At 65.1% G+C, this 23293-nt stretch overlaps 4 protein-coding genes across 19 annotated transcripts in view; 3 read left to right on the top strand and 1 right to left on the bottom strand.

Moving 5' to 3' along the window:
* Window positions 1-2158, top strand: part of AGRN (agrin) — a 33051-nt gene extending 30893 nt beyond the window's left edge. For all 16 annotated transcript variants that reach the window (XM_032360746.1, XM_032360738.1, XM_032360735.1 and 13 more), the window contains 2 exons: window positions 433-536; window positions 888-2158. In XM_032360746.1, the coding sequence (XP_032216637.1) occupies window positions 433-536; window positions 888-1045 (262 nt within the window). In that variant the 3' untranslated portion in view covers window positions 1046-2158. The remainder of the gene's footprint in view (window positions 1-432; window positions 537-887) is intronic.
* Window positions 2159-4197: 2039 nt separating this feature from the next.
* Window positions 4198-15243, top strand: LOC116568258. The gene is made up of 11 exons (XM_032303773.1): window positions 4198-4345; window positions 4402-4525; window positions 10288-10410; window positions 11402-11599; window positions 12242-12461; window positions 12547-12662; window positions 12862-12974; window positions 13127-13557; window positions 13918-14070; window positions 14379-14434; window positions 15138-15243. Exons 1-11 carry the CDS (start codon window positions 4198-4200, stop codon window positions 15157-15159), a joined length of 1704 nt encoding a protein of 567 aa, XP_032159664.1. The 3' UTR covers window positions 15160-15243.
* Window positions 15244-15766: 523 nt separating this feature from the next.
* Window positions 15767-17069, top strand: LOC116600738 (tyrosine-protein phosphatase non-receptor type 11-like). The gene is made up of 3 exons (XM_032361012.1): window positions 15767-15997; window positions 16197-16294; window positions 16403-17069. The coding sequence occupies exons 1-3, from the start codon at window positions 15911-15913 to the stop codon at window positions 16455-16457; spliced, it is 240 nt and encodes a 79-aa protein (XP_032216903.1). The 5' UTR covers window positions 15767-15910; the 3' UTR covers window positions 16458-17069.
* Window positions 17070-17840: 771 nt separating this feature from the next.
* On the bottom strand, window positions 17841-23293 carry RNF223 (ring finger protein 223). The gene is made up of 2 exons (XM_032361011.1): window positions 20508-23293; window positions 17841-19066 (listed from the first exon to the last, which is right to left on the bottom strand). The coding sequence occupies exon 2, from the start codon at window positions 19055-19057 to the stop codon at window positions 18332-18334; it is 726 nt and encodes a 241-aa protein (XP_032216902.1). The 5' UTR covers window positions 19058-19066; window positions 20508-23293; the 3' UTR covers window positions 17841-18331.

Here is a 23293-nt window from a genome sequence, read left to right as displayed (position 1 = left end):
CCAAGAACAGCGGCGGGTGGCGCCTGGACTTGCCCAGCCCGGGCATGCCGGGTCACTCGTAGCCAGGGCCCAGGTTTGAGGTGGGGGCGGGGCTAAGTGCCCAACTTGAGGCCACTCCCAGGGCTGGGGGAGGGACAAGAGGACAAAGGAGAAGCACTTGTGGCCAGGGACTCCCTGATCTGGACAGGGAGTGCTTGGTCTGCCCAGATGCTGTCCACTGGGTCTGAGCCTGGCCACCCCTACAGCAAAGTGTAACCCGCGTGAGGACCCCGCTGCCCTAGCCACCAGGCATGCTCCTGGGTATCAGTGCCCCCTCATTCTGGCCCCCAGGCGGGACTTCCAGGAGAGAGGGGTGTGGGGCTGAGGATCAGGGGGTGGCAGGTGTGCCCTCTGGAAGCAGCTGATGATGGCCTCACCCACCACACCCCCCAGGGAGCAGAGGGAAGGGTCCCTTCAGGTGGGCAACGAGGCTCCCGTGACTGGCTCTTCCCCGCTGGGTGCCACGCAGCTAGACACAGACGGAGCCCTGTGGCTGGGTGAGTGTTCTGAGGGGGTCCAGGGGAGGGGTACCCCAGGCTCTGAGAATCAGGGACGTACCTCATCCCTGGGGCTGCAGACTGAGTGCTGCCTGAGTGTGCCCGTCCCTGTCCACACACCAACTGGCCAGGGTACTTGTCCCCTCCTGTCTTAGGCCCTGCAGTTCCCGGGGCGACTGTGGGGCCGGGAGGCTGGAGCGTGTCTCCTGGTCAGGGAGCCCCCCTCCCCCCAGGGTGCTGACAGGCCTTGGGTAACTCGGGGTCTCTTGAGTACCCATGGGTCTCTCTGCTGGCTGGTCCCCAGACGGCCCACGGTCACAACGGGGTGGCCTGCCTTCCGTCCTCCTGCAGGTGGCCTGGAGAAGCTGCCCACGGGCCAGGCCCTGCCCAAGGCCTACAGCACAGGCTTTGTGGGCTGCCTCCGGGACGTGGTGGTGGGTCGGCGCCCGCTGCAGCTGCTGGAAGACGCTGTCACCAAGCCGGGGCTCCGGCCCTGTTCCGCCCCATGAGACACACCGCAGCCCGCCACGCACCCTGTTGTCATTATTTTCTATTTTTGTAAACTCATCAATTTTTTGATATGGTTTTCTTGCCTACGTGTTGGCCAGAGGGACTGCTGGGCCAGCTTCCCTACCGTCCAAGCAGAGAACCACAGAAACTCTGTGTCACGAGACTTGCAGGGGGAGACAGCGCGGGCAGCATGGAGGCCTTGTGCTCCTCCACCTTGGGCCAATGCCTCTCACCCCTCTTGCTTTGCCTCCCCGATGTGTTCACCCGGGCTGGGCCTGTGTCCCCAGCGCAGGCAAGCAAGCTGGGGCTTGAGGGGGCCTTTCCTCCCCACAAGCCCTAGGAGGCCTTCCTGGGTCCCCACTTGAGGTGTCCCTCCTGCATGTGCCGTAGGCCAGGGCAAGCTTCGAGCCCAGCCCGGCTCCTCCCAGGCCTCCCGTGCCAATACTGTGACTTGGAACCAATGTTACATTACTGTTGGGGCTACTGTACCCTCCCTTCAATCATGTCCACTAAGCCCAGAGTGCTGGAGAACAGAGGCCAGGCCAGACCTGGTCAGGGCACCCGGGCCCTTAGCTAGCCCTGCCTGTGTCCCCAGCCGGCTTGGACCTAGCTGTGTCCCCTCCCTGGCACCGCCCGTCTCATTAGGCGTTCTGAGAGGGAGCAGGGCTGCTCCGTGGTGTGGGCGATGTCCACTGCCTGCTTGCTTGGGCAGCTGGCATCCCCCTCTCAAGGATGGATGTCTGGGCCTGACCACCAACCTTTATGAGTTGCTTTTGGTTGATACCTGGGGTGACAGGGCCATCACCCTTCCTGTCCTGGCCCAAGGGCAGCTGAGCACTCTCCCTCCGGATCTGGTGCAAGGGGTGTCCAAGACCAAGGCCAAGAGGTGGGCGTAGAGGCAGCAGAGAAAACTGCAATATTGTGCCCCATCCCACCTGCCCCTCCCCCTCACACCCTGCCGTCCTGTGGGGTGGCGCCCCTCACCCTCCCACAGCTGGGAATGGGCCACTGAGCCCAGAGGCTGGAGCGAGCCTCTATGTCATGTCACTAACTCCAGTCTGTGTCTGTGTGTGTGTCTGTCACCGTAAATAAAGTCTAAACACTTTACAAGAGGTGCAGGCATCTGTCCACACCAAACACCATCCCTGGGCTCTGCGGGGCTCAGGGACCGCCCACCGGGCTCCCTCCCACAGCTCCTTGTTCAGGTTTGTGACACAGCACAGGTGCCAAGCTCCCTTAGGGTGCTCTGGATAAGAAAAGGGCCTTGCCCTGAGGTGTGTAGGGCTGCTTTTCGCAGCATGCACCCTGTCAGGCATGGGGTGGGGCCGTGGAGGCCAGCATACCAGGTGGCCGTGGAGGTGACTGGCCTCAGGCCACTCAGGCCGCAGGCCCCGAGCGCACATGTGCTTGTTTGCCCGTCATCTACATCGGTGTGAAGAGTGAGCAGATTGTACTGACTGAGGTCAGCGGGGTTGGGGGGCAGGGTAGGTGGGGGGTAGGAGGGCTGGGGGTCCAGCCAGGGTGCATGGGGGGCCGGGCAGGCGGCCCTTCTCATTGCCCAGGTGGAAGGGCAACCCTTGGCTCTGCTGGGAGACCCCAAGCAGGAAGCCCTGAGAGGGGCTGGCCCCGGGCAGCTGTGACCAACCAGTCCCACAGCAGCTGTGAGCCTCTAACGAGGAACAGGGGAAGAAGGGGGAGTTGAGTGGCTTCCTTTCTGGAACTCCTGGCTTGTATAAAGGGTGACTCTGGTGTTTTGTTTTGTTGTTAACAGAAAAAAAAGCAGAAAATGAATATAAGAAAACAAATACCCACCCCCTGCAGGGCGGGGTTGGGGGGTGACCTGTTAGACCCTGGGCTTGCACATTTTCATCCATTCTTCTTTAACTTGTTTGTTGGAGATGTGTGTGGAATGGATGCCCTGTGCCAGTCAGCTGTCGGGCCCTGGGGCTGGGGGTTGGGGCCTAAACCCCAAGGGGCTGAGGAGGGACAAACAGGTGGTGATGCAGGGCACAAGGAGCAGGCCCAGCCCGAGGAAACCCTAGCGCTCAGATCCAGACCTGAGGGTAAGCAAGTTGCTGGAGACCGGGTATGAAGGCCTGAGGCGGGCAGGAGGGGGTCCTCACATCCTTACGTCAGTGCAAGGGCCCTGCCGCTGAACGGAAGGCGCCCTGCGGGGAAAGGGAAGGCAGGCCTGGCCCGGACAGCTGGACGCCCCGGGTGCAGGACAGGCCAGCAGGGTGGTAGGACCAGGCGAAGACAGGCAGGACAGATCCTGTGGGGCCGGGCCGGGCCGGGCTGGGGGGTGGGGCAGTGGTAGGTGGGTACAACCCGAATGCACCTGGAGGGGCTGGGCTTGAGGAGCGAAGAGCCAACTGGACAGAGACCAGGAGGCCTGTCGCACCGGACGGAGGGGATGCTGAACATAAGGGAGCAGGTGGGCTGTTCTGGGATCCTCTCAAGGGGAGAAGAGGCTCTCACACTGGGAGGTCAAGGGGAAGGTGGGTGGGGGCCAGAAGTGTCTGGGAGTTGATGCTTCCAGAGGGAGGGGCTCTCAGGACAATCCCTGCGGAGCCTCAGCACCCACGGGTGGCTAGGTGAGGTGGCCCCGCTGAGCAGGAAGGGGAGCCCTGACCAGCTCTCCCGCAGCGCTGGGCAGGGGATCTGGGCTCCAGGCTGGGAAGCTGCGGGCTTGGAGAAGCTTCCCTGCCTTGGTGCACTGCTCCTGAGAGCAGCTGAACAGGAGAGGGCCCGGAAGCCCCTCCCAGGGCATCTCAAGGTTGGGAGCCCAGATGAATTAAGTGCCGCTCCCCAGCAAGGGGCTTGTGAAAGGTGGTTCGGCCCCCCCCGGGGGACAGGAACCGAGCAGATGAGGGGCAGCTGGAGCTGGAGCAAAGCATCACTTAGGAAGGGAGGAGACTGTCTAGTGGGGAGGAAAGGCGGGAAGCCCCCAAGGCGGAAGAGTAAGAGGTGGTCCACTGGCCTTCACGCTGGAACAGCCACCCCCGCCCCGCTCCACCCTTCAGGGGCCTCCTCCTCTAGCTCCGACCACCCCCACCTCCCCGGGAGAGCCCCGCCCCGCCCCGCCCCCTCCCTTGAAGGAGGCGACGCGGGAAAGGCCTGCGGGCTCTGGGACTCAGGGGCGGTGGGACTGATGCGTTTATCACGGTTACGCGCCGCTGGGCGCAGGCGGCTGGCCAGGCTGGGGCTCGCCGGGTCCCGCCCGCCCCGCGCCCTCGCCCTGCGAGCCCGGGACGCCCGCGTGGATCCCCTGGTTCTCAAGTTCGACGCCCTCGAACACTGTCGACTCCGTCCCAACTCCTACGCGGAGGCGGCGTATGGACACTGCGCCTTTAAGGGAGCCCCGGGACGGGGCTCTGGGTGGGCGGGGCCCTCGGGCGGGGCCTTCTCGAAGTGGCCCGAGGGCGCGGCCGCCTGGACCCGCCAGGCGCCCTGCGCGGACCAGACAGGACCTCGAGCAGGTGAGCCAGGGCCGCTAGGGGGCTGGACTCCGCGACCCCTGGAGACGGGCTTCGGCCCGACGGGCACCGACGGGTAGCGCCGAGACCTGCTTCTGGGCCTGACCTCCTGGCACAGAACTCTCTCCACGGCCAAGGCACGAGGCCAGAGTCCCAGGCCCACAAGGGCGGGCCTCACCCAAGCAGTTGAAAGGGACCCTTTCTAATGGGGGTGGGGGGTGGCCTGGGTGAAGGTCAGGTGTACCCTGATCCCAAGGAACAGAATTAGCCCTGCAGGTGGCGGGTGGCAGTGGTTGGAGTCTAGCATGGGCAGCAGGTGTCAAGAGAAAGTCAGACCCTCCCACTCTCCCTCCCCTGGACTCCTTGCCCTGCTCCAGGCTTCCTTCTGGCCACTGGATTTGGGTTCTGCCGGGTGCAGGTAACCCTTGCTTCCCTAGGACTCCTCAGGGCAGGAGCTCTGAGGGGTCCTGCAGGGTCTAGTCTCCTCTGCTCTAGTCTTGGCCCCCTGACCGTACCTAATGACAAAGACCAGCCCTCTCTAGATGGTCTCATCTTTCCTCCAGACCCTCTTAAGGGCCAGGTTTAGGGGACAAGCTCCCTGGTAGGGACCTGAGAGCCAGGCAGCTGCAGGTCAAGCCAGCTTCCTGCCTCCATGCAGAGGGAAAGTGGGAAGCGTGACAGGAACTGGGCCCTGGGCCAGGGCCTGGGAACTGGGCCTTCATGCCCTTTCTGCTGGATCCCTGCTCTGTGGGTACGTGTGCGCACGCATGTGAGCGCAGACTCAGCCATGCAGGTGTGGGACACATCACTGGGGGCTTGGTGAGGCAGGAGGTCACAGGAGGGGTCATGCTATGACCCTGAGCGACTTCCTAGATAGGCGAGGGGCTGGACAAGGTCTGATTTTCAGGGTCCCCAGGGTGTCTCTGGACCTAAGGAGCAAGTTCCTTAGCCCCAGGCAGAGACCCCTGCCTCCCCCCATCTCCCACCAGCAGCACCTCGGTGATGAGGGTCCCAGGATCCCTAGGAAGAATGTCGTGAGGAAGCAACTAGGCACAGTGGCCTCCATCAAGGTCATGGGCCTTCTGAGCTCAGAGATAGTGGAAATCAGTTGGATCTCAGGAACTTGTCTGTGATAATAGCCCAAATTCAGGGAGGAGCGGGTTTTGAGATCTGGTTGGAATGACCCTCAGACTCTCTTCAGCCTCACTCTGAATTGTCCCCCAGGCAAGTTCTGGTGCCAGAGAAGGCCCTGTCATGTGCATGTGACCGTGCTCCAGCCTGGGAAAGCCCCGGGTGGGGCTCTGACCGCTCTGGCCAGCCCCTCTCTGCCCCACCCTGTGCTGACCGTCTGGACTGTCACTGCTCTGGCCCACATCCCTCTGAGGTCTGGACAGTGAGGTCTGTCCCCCGTGTCCACCCCCACCTCGTGTCCCCTTCCTGTGGCCCTGGGTCAATGGTGGGTCAATGGGCATGTCTATCGGCACTGCTCACCCGGGGGCCTCCGGCACTGTGGGGCAGGGCCAGATGCAGGTGCCTGATACTGATGCCTGGGAGGGGGCTGGGCCCCATGGTGGGGTGGTGGGCATGCAGAGCCCCCTTGGGCTCGCCCGCCGTTCCAAGGGTCGGAGAGGAAGGTATGTCTCTGGTTAATTTGGTTCTGTATAGACGGGGTAGAACTCGGTTTGGTTTCCTCTTGTACCAGAAGGGTCAGGGCCTGCGGCCGGGGGCCGGAAAATGGAGAAGGGCACTGTCTGCGCTCCGGGGTCCCCAGGCCTGGAACCCTTCCCCACCGGACTGCGGATTCCCCATAACAACAGTGTCTGCCCTGCTGGAGAGTCCAGCCCCAGTATCACCAGTGTAGGCGGTGACAGGCCATTCCCGTGTCTCCCAGGGTACCAGGTTTGGGGCAAGGCCACACAGAGAGCTAGTCCAGCCAGTGGCCAGTACAGGTTCAGGCTGGTTCGGTTAGGTAGGCTGGGCTGTTCCTGGGCTCCTGAGCACAGCCCAGGTTCAGTTGGGCCTTGAAGGGCCCAGGCCTCGAGACCCGCCGGAAGCCCGGTATGCCCCATTCACCCTACCTGCCTTCCTTCCCTGGTACTGCAAGACCATGTCGCCAAGGCTGAGCTGAGTCACGGACCCAGCACAGAGCCGGGAGCTCTCTGGCACAGAGGGGACCCTGGGCCCTGGCACAGAGGGGTACGGGGATTGGAGATGAGGACCTGGAGCCCTCCTACCTCCTCCCACCCCCTTGGCCACGGCAGCAAGGCTCCCTGGTCTGCCGAGCGCCCGGCTGCACGTCAGGCCTGGCTGGGGGATGGGAGGCCCTGCGTCCGCGCGGGATTCAGGAGGGCAGTGGTGCGAGTGGCGGCAGCCTCACGGGGGCCCCACCCCTGGAGATTTCCACCTGATAGACCCAGTGGCAGTTTGTGGGGAGGAGAGGGGACAGGAAGTACGGTTGAGAGTCCCTGAAAGGACAGCCAGGTGCCCGTCACCCATCTCTGTGGCTTTGGTTCTGGGCCTCCACCCTCTACCGCTGCCCAATGCTCTGGGCATCGCCCATCGCGAGCAGGAATCTGCGGCTACTGGGGCTGGGCGGGGAAGGCTCCTGGGTGGAAGCCGTGCTGCAGCGGAGCAGGGGCCCGTGGTGGAGGGGGTTGGAAGGGTTCTGGGTTCCACGTCCCCCGCCCCACACTGTCCTGTCGTTGGTCCAAGGACAGCATGAAGCCATTGCCCTTTTCCTGGTGGCCCGCCTACTCTCCCGTGGCTGGCTCTGGAGGTCACCCTGCAGCATCCCCTGCCCTAGGAGGCCTTCCCGGGCAGCCTTACCCGCTGGGCTATGTGACCAAAAGTTGCCCCCGGGTCTGGCTCCCCAACAAGCCAGCGCGGGAGAGAGCTCAGGCACTAGGCTCAGAACATGCCTAGGAAGGTCCTGGAGGGTGGTCCCCCAATTCCCCGGGAGGAAAGTGTGTGCAGGCATGTTGCTTAGGCTGGGGGACCCTGGGGCAGCTGTCTGAGCTTCCAGGCTGCTCTGAACTAACCCATGGACCCTGGGGATCCATCAAGGTCAGAGCTGAGCCTGGCTTCAGTGAAGACACAGGGCGCCAAACAGAAGCATGTCCGTGTGTCTGGGCTGTTCGTTCACACGGTGGGGGGGGCCTGCAGTGGGCTTCAGGGAAACGCGGGCAGCAAAAGGGCTGGGTTCTGGGTGCATTTGGAAGGGAGGCCACGAGGTTGCTGGAAGAGAGCGCCGAGGGGCTGCAAGCTGGTGACGGCAGCCACGCGTGAGCAGGGGACCGTGGAGAAGAGCAGCCTTTCCGAGCGTGGCCAGGAGTTTCACACTTTGCGAATGTGAAGATAGAAATGCTGTTACCTTCCCTAATGGAGGGGCCAAGAAGAGAAGTATCTGTGAGTGTGAAGCTCAGATCCCAGGTGAGGCTAGAGGCGTAGGAGGCCCGTGGACGTGTAGTAGACACACGCCCAGCACAGGTGAGCCACTCTGGCCCTGAGAGGTCAAAAACAGGAGGCCCCAGCAGAGGACCCTGGCCAGGTGAAGCAGGGTGCCTAGTGAGCGTGGGATTCTGAGGAACAGCGGAGTAGGGGCATGGCCCTGGGTCGGTCAGATGCTGCTGAGGACCAAGGCCTGGCCACAGGCCCGGAAGACAGGTGAGCACCCTGAGACTAGAGGTCTCTGCAGGGCCGGAGGGCAGAGGGCAACAGACCTGTGGGGATTCGGGCAAGGATGCGCAGTGCAGGCCGGCGCAGGCCAGAACTTTCCGTGGTGATGGGAGTGTTTCCTCCCTGACCCGTCAGCAGGCCGCCAGCCACAGGTGGCTCTGGCAGTAGAGTGTGGCCGTGTGACCCAGGAACTGGGCTCTGATTTTGTAGAATTTTCCTTCATTTACATTCCCATGTCACGCATGCTCTGGGCTGCTGTGTTGGACACATGGGTGTAGCCTGTGGGCACGGATGCCTCCTCGGGGAACAAAGGACAGGCACCGAAGGCCTGGGGCACAGAGAGGGCTGAAGGAGAAGGACCTGGAGCGCGTCCGGGCTGGCGCTAGACACGGCTCTGATTTCCACTCTAGAAAGTTCTCTACGGGGCAGGATCATCCTTGCTGTCTCTTGGGTCCAATTTAAACCTGGGCCAGAATTTCCTGCCCTAATAGGGGAACAAAAGCTACTGGTGTCAAGAAGGCAGCACTTAGGGTCTCGGACTCGGGCTCAGGCACAGCCCTCAGTGTGGGCCGTGCAGGCCAGTCCCTCTGGGGTCCTGGGGCTGTCCCCCACTTCACGGGGGAGGCTGTGACGGAGGACCAGCCCGGGCAGGCAGGGCTGGGGGCAGACACAGGGCTGCCGTCCCTCTTAGCAGCCCGCCTCTTGGGTCCTTCAGTCGCAGGACTCAGCCTGTGTGCAGCTCCCAGCCGCCCTCTCAGGGGTGCCCCATCCGTCCACCTGTGCGCCCCCCGCCATTTCCTGAGTCGTCCACCACCACCACCACCACCACCACCACCACCACCACCACTACTATTGCTGCTTCCTCTTCTTCTAAAGATTTTATTTATTTATGTGACAGAGAGAGACACAGCAAGAGGGAACACAAGCAGGGGGAGAGGGAGAGGGAGAAGCCGGCTTCCCGCTGAGCAGGGAGCCCGATGCGGGGCTCGATCCCAGGACCCGAGCCAAAGTCAGACATTTAATGACTGAGCCACCCAGGTGCCCCACTTCTTCTTTTTAAGATTTTATCTATCTGTTTTCGGGAGCATGAGCACAGGTTGGGGGAGGGGCCGAGGGAGGGACAGAATCCCAAGCTGACTCTGTGCTGAGCCCACAGCCCGACATGGGGCTCGATCTCACCGACCTGAGATCATGACCTGAGCCGAAACCCAGAGTCGGAGGCTTAACCAAGTGAGCCGCCCAGGTGCCCCCCTTGTTCATTCACGGCTTAATCCAGGTATATTGGTTAATGCCCAGGCACTGCTTTTGTCCCTGGGACACTGGACCACTCAGAGCAGCTTCTGCCCTTCAGGGCTGAAACCCTCTCGTGGGAGATGGACAGGAAGCCGGTGACGCGTGCTATCCGCCAAGGAGGCGACAGACACTGTGAAGACAAATAAAGCCGGAGGAGGGAGGGTCTCCCGGCCGTGGGAATGTGCGCCAGGGGCGGACAGCGGCTCCCACGGGGCGGACCCACGGCGGGGAGGCTGGTCGGGGTGGATGGCAGACCGAGCCTGCGGACAGCACTCTTGTTCCGGGAGGGCTAAGTGACGAACGCCGGGGTTGGGGGTGTCCCTGGGCTTGCAGCACGTGCCCCGTGAGGGCAGGCGGTGGCCAACACCACACTAGGAGGGGTGGAACGGGCAGGGTCTGCTGCCAGGGCCCTGAGGGCAGGAAGGAGGCCCTGTGACACAGCGGCGCCCCGAGTACCTTTGGCCAAGCTGTGATGCCCTGGCAGGGCTCCGACTTCGAGGCGAGCTTCCTGGTGGCGGCTGTGTGGGGGTGCTGGACGGCGTCTGTCCCACTCACCCCCACCACCCCCAGCCCCAGGGATGTTTCTGCTCATCTGTGTCCCTGGGACCCCCTGGCCCCACTCCTTCCCCACAGCCCTTAGAGCCAGCCGGTGGCCATTGCCCGTGGCAGGCTGTAAGCACCGGCCCACGGCAGGCCCCGTGGGGGAGGTTGCCTGTGGGCCAGGACTTTGGGAGCCCAGAGGGCCCTCGGTTGTCACCCCAGCTCTGCAGCGCGGCCCCCTGTGGCGCTCATTCCAGGTGGTTTCACCCTAACATCAGTGGAGTTGAGGCAGAGAAGCTGCTCCTGTCCAGGGGCCAGCACGGGAGCTTCCTGGTGAGACCCAGCAAGAGCTGCCCGGGGAGCTTCACGCTGTCCGTCAGGTGGGTCACGGTGGCGCTGTAGCCACGAGTGTTCGGGCCTGAGGCTCCGCCCTCAGCAGGGGGACAGAGGATCAGTCTTCCCCGTCTTCCCAGAAGGATGTTGGGCATTTTCCTGGAAGTGAGGGTGCCCGCTCAGGAAGAGACACCCAAGAATCTGTGTTTTGTGTGGGGTGGGGAGCCAACAGCTCGGCAAGGGTGGGAGGAAATCTGGCCTTCCAGACCAGGCGGCTTCCGGACGGGAGGGAATCACTTAGAAGGGCTTGGGAAGGGCTCAGAGAGTAAGGAGCGAGCAGGACCTCCCTCCCACCCTCCGAGGGGTCTGCTCTTGTGGACGGGGGCCTCTATGGCTGCCCTTAGGGCCCCATGTCCTGGGGACGCTGCCCACCAGGGGTCAGGCCGGAAGCCCTGAAAGGCCCTTGTGTGGGGAGAAGGAACGGAGAGGGGCTGCGGCAGCCGGACCGGTGGGGGCCCCAGACGGGTCGGCGTCGGTCCGTGAGGAGAGGCAGTCTGGGGAGGGGCTTCCCGTCGGTCTCTAGATCTCTCTGCCACACCTGAGGCAGCAGGTGCGACTGACGTTAGCTCTCACGCTGCAGGGACTGCCGTCCTTCCCTGGGGCTTTCCTGGTAGCTTCCCTGAGGCCTGGTCATCAGGAGCCCCCAGGCAGGCTGCCTGGGGTGAGGCAGAGCCCATCGCGCGGAGGGCTGCTCCGGCGTCTGCCTCCAGGCCAAGGGAGAGTAGGCCTTGGGTTGCGAGCCCAGTCCTGACTTCGCTGGGGAGCAGGTGGGACGCCCGCCACCCCGGGTGGGACTGGCACACTGGCTGGATGGGGAAGGGCCTGGCCCCGGCTGTTCCTGGCAGGGGAGCAGCACAGGCAGAGACATCAGCACAGGAAGCTTAGGGACTGTTCTGGAAGCTGCGGGTGGTGATGGGAAGAAAGGATTGGTGGGAGCAGCCCCCCCCCACGGCGGTGACTAGGGCATCTGCCTTCCAGGCGCCACAATGAGGTGGCCCACATCAATGTCCAGAACACGGGCGACTACTACGATCTCTACGGAGGGGAGAAGTTCGCCACGCTGGCCAAGCTGGTGCACCACTACACAGGCCAGCGTGGGGGGCTGCTCCGTGAGTGCAGCGGGGCCCCCGTAGCGCTCCAGCAGCCACTGGGCTACCAGGACCCTGTCTCTGAGTGGTGAGCGGCAGCTCCACGTGTGCGAGTGTCCGTGTCTGCAGAGCATGGCCTCTGGGTCTCCTTTGCCCTCCGTGGCCAGGGTCAGGCTTGGGCACAGCTGCGGCCAAGCTGAGGGAGCGTCCTGCAGGCCCCCCTCCCCAGGGCCTCTAGGTTCCTCTAGGTCCTCTGGGTCCACAGCACTGGCCACAGGGGTGGAAGTGTGCCGCTGGCGAAAGTGAGCCCTGCAGCCAGCGTGGCGCCCGCGCTCCGGCCTGGTGACTCCGGTGAGCCCTGCCCTCCGGCCTCAGCTTTCGCCCGTGCTGAGACCTGAAGAAGCCGCACCTCCCCGGGTGGGATTGTGGGGTGGTCTGAGGTGGCCCCGTCTCTCCTTGCTGGGGACCAGACTGCCATCTGGTGGCCACACTCAGCCCTGCGGGGCTCACCTGTCTTGCCTCTGGCCTGCCTGCTCCTCGGTCAGGGGGAGAGTCAGAGAGGTGGGCGGGGCTCGCTGAGGCGGGCCTGAGTGAAGGTACGGCCTGGGTCCTTGAGATCTGGTGGGTCCATCCGTCTCCCTCTGTGTCTGTGTCTTGTCTTGGAGGCTTCTGGCTGCATGTGGATCTGTGTCCCCTCACCCAGCCAGGCCCCGGCCCTCCGTCTCACCAGGGCTCCCCCTCAACCCCCACCACCCTGGGTCAGGTGGTACCATGGACACCTGTCTGGCAAGGAGGCTGAGCAGCTGCTGATGGAAAAAGGGCGTCTGGGCACCTTCCTGGTGCGGGAAAGTCGGAGCCATCCTGGGGACTTCGTGCTCTCCGTGCTCACACCGAGGCCTGAGAAGGCCGACCTCCAGCCGCGGGTCACACACGTCATGATCCACTTCCAGGTGGGGCGTGGCAGCAGGGACAGGGGTGTGGCTGGGGGAGGGGGTGGGCAGTGGCCGGGCCCCTCACTGCGGTCCCCACAGCCAGATGGGAAGTATGACGTGGGAGGTGGGGTCCAGTTCGACTCCCTCACTGACCTGGTGGAGCACTGCAGGAAGAACCCCATGGTGGAGAAGTCGGGGACGGTGGTGCAGCTCAAGCAGGTTTGCCCGGAGGCACGTGACCCTCGGGATCCAGAGTGAACTTTGTCCCTGGGGTGGGGACGGCCCAAGGGACCACGGGACCAGGGAAGAGGGTGCTAGGCAGTGCTGGGGCAGGGTGGCCTCAGGGAAACAGTGTGGGGTCTGCCCCCTGGGATCTGCTGGACCCTGCTAAGTGTGGACGCAGCGCTCTCCTGGCCAGCCCCTCAAAGCCACGAGGATCAACGCCGCAAGCATCGAGAGCCGAGTGCAAGAGCTCAGCGGACCCACTGATGCCAGCGGGAAGGCCAAGCAGGGCTTCTGGGAAGAATTTGAGGTGCCCGCCCCCTACGCCATAGACTCCCATCCTTTGGGGCTTGGGCGAGGGCCAGCAGGGCGGTGAGGCTTAGGGGAGGAAGGATGGTCTCCAAAGGCTCTGAGAAGGGTGGGACCACAGGCTGATGCCTCCGTGCCACCTCCCACAACCCGATGCTGCAGCAGCAGGGATGTCGGCTCCTGTACCCCCGGAAGGAGGGGCAGAGGCTGGAGAACTTGCCCAAGAATCGCTACAAGAACATCCTTCCCTGTGAGGGCCAGGCAGGGGCCATGCCGGGGAGACAGGGCTCTGTCCCGTGCGGGGCCCATCTGGCAAGCAGGGGCCCCAGGGAGGTGGAGGCAGGGGGTTGTGCCCCTCCACTGGTGTGACTTTTCCTTTTCGCTTTCAGGGCCCCTTCCGCCCTCATCTCGCTCACCCCGGGGTCCACAGGCAAAGAGGTGGGTGAGGTCGCTTCTTCCCTCCATCTCCCCTGGAGACCTGAGCAGCAGCTTTCCCTTCCCAGTTGATACCACCTGCGTCACTCTGCGTGATGTGGACGACACTGTGCCCGGAGCCGACTACATCAACGCCAACTCCGTCAGGGTGGGTGTGCGAGAGGCCAGCTGCGCGCATGGCCTGGCGAGGCTCCGCTAGGACATCTTGAGCCGTGTCCGGCCACACACCGGTCACCCTCTCCCCCTCTTACAAACCTGGAGCTCCCGATGGCAGGCCCAAGAAGATCCAGGTGCCCGTGATCCGTGGACCCTGGCAGGACACTAGGCAGTGTTGGGAGAGGGGCTGTGTTGGTTTCCAGTGTGTCCTCAGAGTGGGCTGGACGAAATCCTGGTCCCCGGCTCCCCGCTAGCCTAGGGCAGGAGGGGCCACGTGTGAGCCAGCTGGTGCTGCTTTGCATGTCATTTGCATACATGTGCACTGTCCTCTGGCACACACCCACCCTTACAGAGCGATCCGGAGAAGACAGGTCACGGACCGGGCAAGGTGTACATCGCCACCCAGGGCTGTCTGCAAAGCACAGTAGCTGCCTTCTGGGCGATGGTGCACCAGGAGAACACGCGGGTCATTGTCATGGCCACGAGGGAGGTGGAGCGAGGCAGGGTAGGAGCTCGGGCTTGACAGCCTCCTCCCCACCGTGTGCTCATGTGGACCTGTGCTGGTGGCTGGCCCAGCCTCGCTTCTCCTTCAGCCTTTGGGATGCTGGGGGCAGTATGTGGGTACGTGTGTTGTGAGGGGGACTCTGGAAAGCCCGTGTGTGCATGTGCAGCACTGGGGCACCAGGCGCGGGTGCTGGCGGTCCTGTAGCACAGCTGATATAATGCACCCCCCCCAGAACAAATGCTTCCGGTACTGGCCCGAGCTGCAGGGCAGCCAAGAATACGGCCGTGTGCGTATTTCCAACTTGGCAGAGTACCAAGCCCAGGGCTACTGCGTGCGGGAACTGCAGGTGTGGCGGCCAGATCAGGTGAGTCCAGAAGGCCGCAAGACATGAGGGGCCAGAGTCACAGTAGGAAGTCCCCAGGTCTGAGCTGCAGATGCCGCTTCCCCGCCCCAACGTGGCTCCACCCAGTCCCCCTGGCCGACTGCATGTCCCTGAACCCAGTGGGCACAGGCCCTACCGGGGCTCTGCTGGGCAGTGCTCATAGGCAGGTCCCATTCTCAACCCCAGGTCGCAGGTCCCAGTTGCCTGGCCCCAGGGTGGCTCACGCCCCCATGGTCCCTCCCTCCCCAGTCTCTCCCTGAGCCACCTCAGTAGAGTCAAGGGGCCGGTGTACCTGTCTCTGTGGCAGCAACAGATTCCTTCCCGACCCCCACACCCACCCTCCGTCACGTCTACCTACCTGCGGGCCCTGCAGGCCCCTCACACTTGGCTCTTCTCAAATAGAGGTCATGGTCCGCTTCACCCGCTGCTCCCCCTTCCTCTTCCCAGGGGCCTGAGCCTGGGGCTGTCCCAACCTCAGAATCCCACATTTCTCTCCCGTCCCCTCTGCTCGGCCTTGACCCCGCTGGTCACTCCTGGCAGACCCTGCCTGCCTCCTTCCCGGTCCTGCCCTGTGCCCCTCTCACCCTGGGGCTCACAGCGGCTCCACTCTGGCCCTGCGGCCTGGCGCCACCTGGGAACTTGCCCAGACCGGCCCGGGGGACGCTCACCCGCCCTCCCCGCCCAGGAGGAGCCGCGGCGCTCAGTGAAGCACTACCAGTACTTCAGCTGGCCAGACCACGGGGTCCCCACCGAGCCCTCGGGCGTCCTCGGCTTCCTGGATGAGGTGAACAGGGCCCGTGGTGGTGCACTGCAGGTGCGACCGGAGACAGGGTAGGCGGGCAGGGCAGGTGCAACCCGGGGCAGGCCACGGCCTCCTCCTGTAAACTAGCCACAGGGCCCCGGTCGGTCCCCACAGCGCCGGCATCGGACGCACCGGCACCATCATCGTGATTGACATCCTGGTGGACCTCATCCGCAGGCGGGGTGAGCCGCCCCGGCCCCCCGCTCCTCGCGCCTAGCCCCTCCCCGTGCCCCGGCCCCGCCCCTCGCGCCTAGCCTCCGCTCCGCCCTAAGCTTCCGGTCCCGCCCCTTGCCCCTCCCCGTGCCTCGGCCACGCCCCTCGCGCCTAGCCCCGGCCTCGCCCCGAGCTTCCGGTCCGGCCCCTCCCCGTGCCCCGGCCCCGCCCCTCGCGCCTAGCCTCGGCCCCGCCCCGAGCTTCCGGTCCCGCCCCTCGCGCCTAGCCCCGGCCCCGCCCCGAGCTTCCGGTCCCGCCCCTCGCCCCTGGCCCTCCCCGTGCCTCGGCCACGCCCCTCGCGCCCGGCCCTGGCCGTGCTCCGGCCCCCCGCCCGCGCTAGCCCCGCCCCGTGCTCCCGGCCCTGAGCGCGCCCGTGCCCAGGTCTGCACTGCGACATCGACGTGCCCAGGACGATCCAGCTGGTGCGGCGGCAGCGCTCGGGGATGGTGCAGACCGAGGCGCAGTACAAGTTCGTGTACCTGGCGCTGCAGCGGCACATCCAGGCCGAGCAGCTGCGCCTGCGTGAGCAGGTGGGGGCGGGGCCCGGCGGGGCGGGGCGGGGCCCGGCGGGGCGGGGCCCGGCGGGGCGGGGCCCGGCGGGGCGGGGCCCGGCGGGGCGGGGCCCGGCGGGGCGGGGCCCGGCGGGGCGGGGCGGGGCCGACGGCGAAGTGGAGCGGGCGTGGGGGGCTGCGGCGACACCCCCGGGTGACCGACGGCCCCTCGTCGCAGCGCCGGCCGCCGGAGGAGCCCTCCTACCGGAACGTGGGCCTCGGGTCGGCGGACGCCGGCCGCAACGCTGCCCCCGTGTCGTCTCGGGCGCCGGCAGCGTGAGTGGGGTCGTCGGGGAGCGGGGCCGGGCCGGGGTCCCGGGGGGGAGGGGGCGCGCGGGACTGGATCCCGCGAGGGCGCCGACCGAGCCCTGTCTCCGCCCGCAGGACCCCGGAGGCCCCTGGCGGCGACTACGAGAACCTGCGGGGCCCCGCGCGGTGAGGGTGCCCCGGTGGGGGCCGGAGCCGAGCGGCAGTGGGGGGCCCGCCGGGCCGGGGCGCTCCTCGGAAGGACTGTGTTTAGGGCAACGCAGACCGCAGCTTCTCCCCGCGTCTCCCCCAGCCCTCAGACCCTCCCGAACGCGGCCTGGACGCCTAGAAATGGGCAGGGGCAGTGGGGAGACCCGAGCGCCCTGCCCTTTCCGGGGCTCCCAGGTGACAGGGGAGCGGGAGGGCCTCAGGGCTGTGGTGTGTCTCCCGGTGTGGGAGGCCACCAGTCACCGCCTGCACCGCGCAGTGACCCCCTGTGACCCCGTGTGTGCCACATGTTTGTCGTGCGTGGCCAGTCTGTGCTTGACCTGACTGGGGCCATCGTAGGGGCTTGCCTGCCCTACCCGCGGCCTCAGCACCCACCTCCGCTTCAGAGCTGCCCACTGCGCGGGTGCACGTGAGATGCTCCTGGAGCACGTGTGCGACCTCGTGTGCCGGGTGAGGCTCACGTGCGGGCATGACCCGTGTGTGACCGCTGGGGCACCACTGGCGTGTTGTCTGTGCTCCTCCCGTCCCGGATGGCCCTGTGACTTTGTGGGACCCTCAATAAAATGACTTGGTCTCAGGTCTGTGTCTTTGTTAGGATCTGGGGGCCCAGCTTCCCCCCCGGGGGGGGGGGGGGTGTCTCCTGGGCAGCCTCCCCAGCCCAGCCCCGCCCAGCCCAGCCCAGCTGGTTGGAGCAGGAAGTACTGGGCTTCCGGGTCAGGCGCAAGGAGGCTGCGGCCTGGGGAGCCAGAACCCGCCTGGCCCCCCTTCCCCGTGCTAACTGGTGGTGCAGGAGCCCGGGGCGGGGGGTGGGCGATTGTAGAAGCCCACGGGCGTGGCAGTGAGGGTTGACAGGGACTCCTGCCCGTCCCTTGAGCCCCTGCACTTGGCCCCTGCAGGGTGTGCTGGAGGACACCCTGGTGGTCACCACTTCTGCTTCTGTGCTTCCTTAGGCCTTGGTCCGCGCGGGCAGTGGGTCCCGGGGTTCCGTGGCCCTTCTGTCAGGACTCTCAGCAGGTCTGAGGAGTCCTGACTTCTTGGGGGGGTTGTCCAGCTGGGGAGTGTTGGAGGAGGGGTCTGGACCGTGCTGAGGCCCTGCCCCTTCCGGCCCATCCCACTCTGCCCCTGGTGCCCATCTTGGGGGGGGGCCTCGGAGTTCTGAGGGAGGGAGTGCTCCAGCCTATCCACAGCCCACAGGGGACAGGAGTTGGACACCCTAGAACCTGGGGACTCTCTGCCCTAGGGGCTGCCAGGATTTCAACCCAGTGGGCGTGTCCGTGCTTTTCTGGAGGGAGAGGGTCCGTGGCTGGGGAGGAGGGCACACCGAGTGAGGACCGTTACCAAATGTGGATACAAAATAATTTATTTAAAAATGTACAGTTCTGGATGGGCCCTGGAGGACTGGGTCCCCCTGGTCAGAGGGCAGGAATAGCTCCCTCACCCAGTGGAAGGGGCCAGCCCTGCCTGGGGAAGAGGTCTGGGGAAGGAGCTGTGGGTGAAATGTGAAAATAGAATAGAAATGGGGAGCACCCTCCCTCAGCAAAGGGCCGCGAGTGCAGGTGATTCACAGTGTGTGAGGAGCCGTCCGGCTCTCTGTGATGGGGTAGGAAGGTGGTCTCTGGCGCCCAGGGGGGTCTATGATTCCTGGGAGCTTCAGAGACCCCTTTGTCCGTCCATCCAGATCGAGCCACACAGCATAGGGGGGCGGTGAGCTGAATGGGATACGGGGTCTTCAGAGACCTTGGGGCCTCTCTGGGGCGCTGGGTCCCAAAGCTGCCACACCTGGGACCAGAGCCGAGGGTGGGGGACCCACAGCCAGAACTGGGGCCAGGGAGGCCGAGCCTAGTTGTCGGCCAGGGGTCCAGGAGAGAAGGCGGCGGTGGCAGCGGTGGCAGGCGGCCGGGGGAGGCAGCGCAAATTCCCGGTCTTGAGTGCGCACTGCACGGGCCAGAGCACCACACAGAAGAGCACCAGCAGCAGGGCAGTGACCAGTGCCACCCGCCTCCAGTCCCTGCAGCGTGCCCAGCAGCGGGCCAGCCGGCCCCGGGGGCGGGCAGGGCGCAGGGCGGGCGGGGGCGCAGTGGGTTCTGCGGGCTTGCTCAGGCTCACATCCACGCACACGAAGCCAGGCGCCGGGAGGCCAGGGGTGGCGGGCGGCGGGCGGCAGCAGAGCTTAGTGCCCTCCAGCCACACGGGCTCCTCCCGCCGCAGGTGTGCCGCCATCCTGGCCTGCAGCTGGCGGCTGGTGCGCAGCGCTGGGGCCCCGGCAGCCGGCATCGCCGTGGGCTGCCGGCAGAAGGGGCAGGGCACAGCCTCACCGCCGGGCCGGCCTGTGGGCTGGGCGGCCGCCAGCCGTGCCAGGCACTCCAGGCAGAAGACGTGTGTGCAGGAGAGCTCCTTGGGCGTCTTGAAGATGTTGTCATAGCCCGAGAAGCAGATGGAGCACTCCAGCGGGGAGGCCGCCTTCTCCGAGCCAGGGGTGCTGGGGGACCCGGGCACAGGGGCCATGGGGCTGGTGCGACCAGGGGCTGGCACGGCCGTATGCCACACTTGCTGGCCCGACGACATGACTCTGAGCTGGGGGACAGACGGAGAGCACCGTGAGTGACCACAGGCTGCCCCTTTGCCACACAGTCTGCTCTCGCCCTGTGTCTCTCTTGCGCAGCACCAGCCACAGAGCTCTCTAGAAGGACACTGTCCACCTGTGGGCACCTCCAGAGAGTCCTCCCTGCGCCAGCGTCACGGTCTTCCTGCTCAAGGTGTAACCCTGCCTTCCCTCCCCTCCTCTCGTGCTAAGACGGGTGAGCGACCAGGACGAGGGGAGGCCCCAAGCCTGGCCAAGGCTCTTAGACTGGAGGCCGCGTGCACAAGGGTGTCGTGCTGACCGCTCAGTGGACACCTCCTGCTGGGTCTGTCCTACCTAGCAGTGCCACCCGGGCATAAATACAGTGGATGGCATGGCCCACGATAGTTGCTGCTGACCTCTGGGCTCTGCCAGGCTGTGCCGGCCACAGGATACACAACAGCCGCAGTACAAAAACAGCAGCTCAGAGATGGGGACGACTCAGCCAGGGTCACCTTGCCAAGGGGTCGGAGGGTGGCGGCTCTGGGTCGGATGAAGTGGGTTTGAACACGGATCCCAGCACAGGCACCTGATGTGGTTGATACACACCCAGTTCTCGGGCCACTGTGGGGGGGGGCACGCCTGGCTGGCTGAGGGTCAGGACTCTGGGGGCCAGGGTGAGCTGGCCAGCTGCAGGAAGTCGAGGAGGGTGGGGGCCAGTGTCCCAAGGAGGGTTTGTTTCCCAGCCTTGCCTGAACCTGTAGGGCCAGCTTGTCTGGCTGGTGATGAGGGCTTTCTGCTGGCCCTCAGGACCCAGAATACACCTCAGCCCGTGGAGCCAGAGGTGGAGGAGCCGAGCCGTCCTCTGGGATGACCCACCACCCTGCAGGGTCCTACAGGGACACAGCTGCCATCCTGCTGACACGTTTTCTGTTTCCACGGTGGACCCTGCCTCTGTCTCCCTGGCAAGGCTCAGGTGACCTGCCTGCTGACCAGGGCCCTGTCCAGCCCTGCCTCTTGGCCTGCCACATGGGTCTTGCCTAGAGGAGGACAGTGGACAGACCCCATGAAGCCCAGAAGGACCCCCCAGAGGTGACCCTGACCCTATCTTGCTAGTCAGTCCAGGTGGGCGATGACTTGTGGTGAAGCGTTGTGTAGGTTCGGGTGTTGCTGTGTGATGACTCTGACCACCATGAGTCACAGTGACATCACTGTGATGTCACGAGTGCTCCCAGCATTGCAACACGACATGTCACCCCATTTGGGAACAGTGGTGGCCGCAGGCTACGCAGCAGCCTCAACGTAGTCGGCGGCGGGGACCACAGGCTAACCCCCTCCAGGCCCGTGTGCCCCACACAACCAGCCCCTGGGCACTGAGGTCTCAGCCCTCCTCGGAGGCAAGCCCCCCCTCCCCGAGCCTGTACAAGTGAGAGGCGAGTGCTGGCTGAGCCTTACCTGGGGGCTGGGGTCGTCAGCAAGGCCTGAGCATGGTCCTCGAGGCTGGGCACCACCAGGCTGTGAGGCTCTGAACGCTTCTGTCCAGCGGGAGCTGCTTTGCCGCAACCCTCCTCCCGGCTGGCTGCCAGTCGCTGTACTTCCTGGTGGCACTGGTCTGGCAGGTGTGCCCTCTGCTCTGTCCCAGGCAAGCGGGGCTCAGGGGGCTGTGTGCGCGCTTCCAGAGGCCGAGAACTGTCCAGAGCAGGTGTGAATTCTCAGGGAGTCGGCTTCCGGCAGGTGTATTTATACACTCAGGGTCATACCAGCCAGGGGTGTGGCCTGGGGCCTCTGGGATTGGCTGGCCTGCTGTCCTCGCCCCGGCAGGCTGGGCAGCGGAGGGCGGGAAGTCAGAGGTGAGAGATCCGAGCCTGGGGTGAGGCTGGGGCAGGTCTGGGGGTGCTGGGTGCCCAGGTAAACCCTTCCTCTAGCAGCCCCTGGGATGCTGGAGTGGCCATTTCACAACCAGATCCACTCGTGAACCCTGTTCCAGGTCCTGGTGGCACCTGAGTACTTAGGGGGGGCTCCCAGAAGGGCCCGTCCGAGCAGCACGCCCACTTTACCCACACAGCCTGCTTCCCGGCGTGTGCCAGCACAGTGCTCACCGCATGAGGGAACTCCCCGCTCTGGGTCCCAGGAGGCGGGTGAAAGGTCAGGGCTGGGCACCCCCAAAGGGCGGAGTCAGGGTGAGCGTGAGTCAGGGGTGAGATTGGCCACAGGACTTGCTTTGGGTGAACGTCTCCTGGGGGTGCCCTCAGTCACACACATGAATTCAGGGCGCTGGAGCCCAAGGAAGCCCCCAGCACGGCCAGGGAGGCCAGACATCTTCCTTCCGGTCAGTGTGGGACCCCTGCAGACCCCAGACCCAGCAGATGCAAAGGCCTGGGGCTAAGGCGGGGTCTGGGTGGAGGCTGCGGGGCTGGGGCTGGGGTCCAGCCGGTAGTGGGCTTGTGTCCCTCGCAGCAAGCGTGCGCTGTTCCAACTGCGCCGAGCCCACCGGGGGATCCAGCGCCTGCGATGAGGTGTGCTGGCCGGCGAGGAGCGAGGGACCCAAGGAGGGGGCTGGGGACTCGGTGTGGGGAGCTGCTGTGTGGCCTAGGCCTGGCTTGTGCATGACGGGGTTCTGGTTCCCGAGGGAATCGTGACTCGGGGTCACATGCTGCCTCCAGGAAGTGTCCTCGGTGCCTCTGCTCTGAGAACATCCTTGAGGGCTCCTGGGAATGTTCAAGTTCTGAGGTCACTTGAGCTCCTCGGTGGACAAGTCAGCGCCCAGAGGCAAAGGGAAGACCTGAGGAATGTGCCATCTGGGGTGGCGGCCAGGCCTCCCCGCTAGGGAGCAGAACCCAGCCCTGGGCACTGGGGTCTTGGCAGCTCAGGACCTGGTGACCCACCTGCTCATCCCTCATCCCGGCGGGTGGGCAGCTGTGCCGTGTGGGTGCAAGTGCTGCACACGTCCTCTGTGTTGGTGGACCCCCGGGCTAACCTGGCTAACCGCGAGTGTGTCCGCTCGGATGCTGGCGCAGACACACCTGTGAGGGGAGCGTAGCTTCCACCGTGTGGCCCCCACCGCCCTGGGACTTGGCTGGGGAGAACACAAGGTTCCCAGTGAGCCACCCACCCCTGTCCTGTGGCTCTGAGACGTGGGGTCCTGAGTCCCCAAGGGCTGGACGCAGAGGCTGTGTTTGGCCAGGTGAGAGGACTGTAGCCCCGAGGCCCACTCTGGCTGTGGTCCCCCCACCCCAGGACTGGGACAGAATGGGCTTCAGCCCCCAAGTGCTGTCCAGGACACACAGAATGGCCACTGCACAAAGAAGCCCTTCCGGGCTCATCTGGGACCCAGGTGGCCTGGGCGTGTGAGGGCTGAGTCCCCCCACCGTGCTTGCCCAGTGCTGGGTAATGTCTGCTGCTCTGCTGCCCCACCCCCGTCCACTGGGGACTGTGACGCTGGAGAGACTGGGACATGTGCAGGCTGCGGTTCCCGCATGGGCAGAAAGTGGACCCCGGGCTCCGGACGGGCTCAGCATTGCCCTGGAGGGACGTCAGTGGACTCAGCCAGTCCTGCCCCTGTCACGCCCAGGGCTGAAGGCCACGTCCCCGGAGGCCAACTGGGGGCCCCTCCCCATCTCTCTGCAGCCAGCTCCTTCTGGGGTCTCGTGCCCGGGTTCCTGGCCAGGACCTCTGCCCTCACATCACCTCCCAGGCCCCACGAGGTCCTCCTCTGTGGACCCACCTAACACAGCTCTAGGTCTTCCTCTTGCTAACGTCTGACCTCACCAGCTCTCGGGGCTTCTAGCGCTGAGTGAACGAATGAACGGCCTGCAGGCCGTGAGCCCAGGACTGTGCCAACTGCCCATCCCCCATACATGCGCCTCTCCTCAGGTGTGGGGGAGCCCCACAGCAGTTGACCTGGTGGGGGCTCAGAAGGGGACAGATGCCCCACCTGCCTGTTGCAGCCAAAGCCAATGGCCCCTGAAATAGGCCTCACATTGGCCTCCTACGTGAACATTGGAGTCCAGGTAAGGGCAGGAGCCCTAGTGTAGGTGCCTGACCCTACCAGCTGCCCACTCCCGGCTCAGGTGCCCTGCACCCCACTGCACTCGCTCACATGCTTTCGAGTCCATCTGTGCCCATCTGGGAGGCTGGGCTTGGGAGCCAGGGGAGAACGTGCAGGCCCCATCAGGGTGATGGGGCTGGGAATCCCAGTGACTCTACTCCCTACTATTTGGGGGCCTAAAGGACAGTGGCAC

This window comes from Mustela erminea, chromosome 10 (genome assembly GCF_009829155.1).
Source record: "Mustela erminea isolate mMusErm1 chromosome 10, mMusErm1.Pri, whole genome shotgun sequence".
In the NCBI taxonomy this organism is placed as follows: domain Eukaryota; kingdom Metazoa; phylum Chordata; class Mammalia; order Carnivora; family Mustelidae; genus Mustela; species Mustela erminea.
The sequence above is the reverse complement of the archived record's forward strand: the minus strand, read 5'-3'. Positions and strand labels throughout refer to the sequence as shown.